This window comes from Acanthisitta chloris, unplaced genomic scaffold (genome assembly GCF_000695815.1).
Source record: "Acanthisitta chloris isolate BGI_N310 unplaced genomic scaffold, ASM69581v1 scaffold9114, whole genome shotgun sequence".
NCBI lineage: Eukaryota > Metazoa > Chordata > Aves > Passeriformes > Acanthisittidae > Acanthisitta > Acanthisitta chloris.
Window position 1 is genome coordinate 1562 of NW_008667674.1, and position 249 is coordinate 1810.

The 249-nt window shown below is 60.6% G+C and overlaps 1 protein-coding gene across 1 annotated transcript in view; it reads left to right on the forward strand.

The window, feature by feature from the left end:
• Nucleotides 1–187, forward strand: part of PBDC1 (polysaccharide biosynthesis domain containing 1) — a gene marked incomplete at its 5' end in the record, with an annotated part of 690 nt that extends 503 nt beyond the window's left edge. The window contains one exon of the mRNA XM_009072591.1: nucleotides 72–187. Coding sequence (XP_009070839.1) covers nucleotides 72–187 — 116 coding nt within the window. The remainder of the gene's footprint in view (nucleotides 1–71) is intronic.
• Nucleotides 188–249: the final 62 nt, after the last annotated feature.

Below are 249 nucleotides of genomic sequence, written 5' to 3' on the forward strand. Positions count from 1 at the left end.
GGGTACAGGGGGCTGGGGGAGGGCTGAACCCACAGATCTGTGCTTGAGGTGGTTCTTCTCCCTTGTTCTAGCCACCAGAATCCAATTTTTCGCCATCGAAATCGCCCGGAACAGGGAGGGGTGGAACAATGTGGTGTACAGCAGTGCCAAAGAGCCAGTGGCCACCGAGGGGGGCACGTTGGCATGAGGAGGGGGAAAACTCGCCTGGTGCCAAGGGGAGGGGGGCAGGAAAACCCCAGCCCTGCTGAG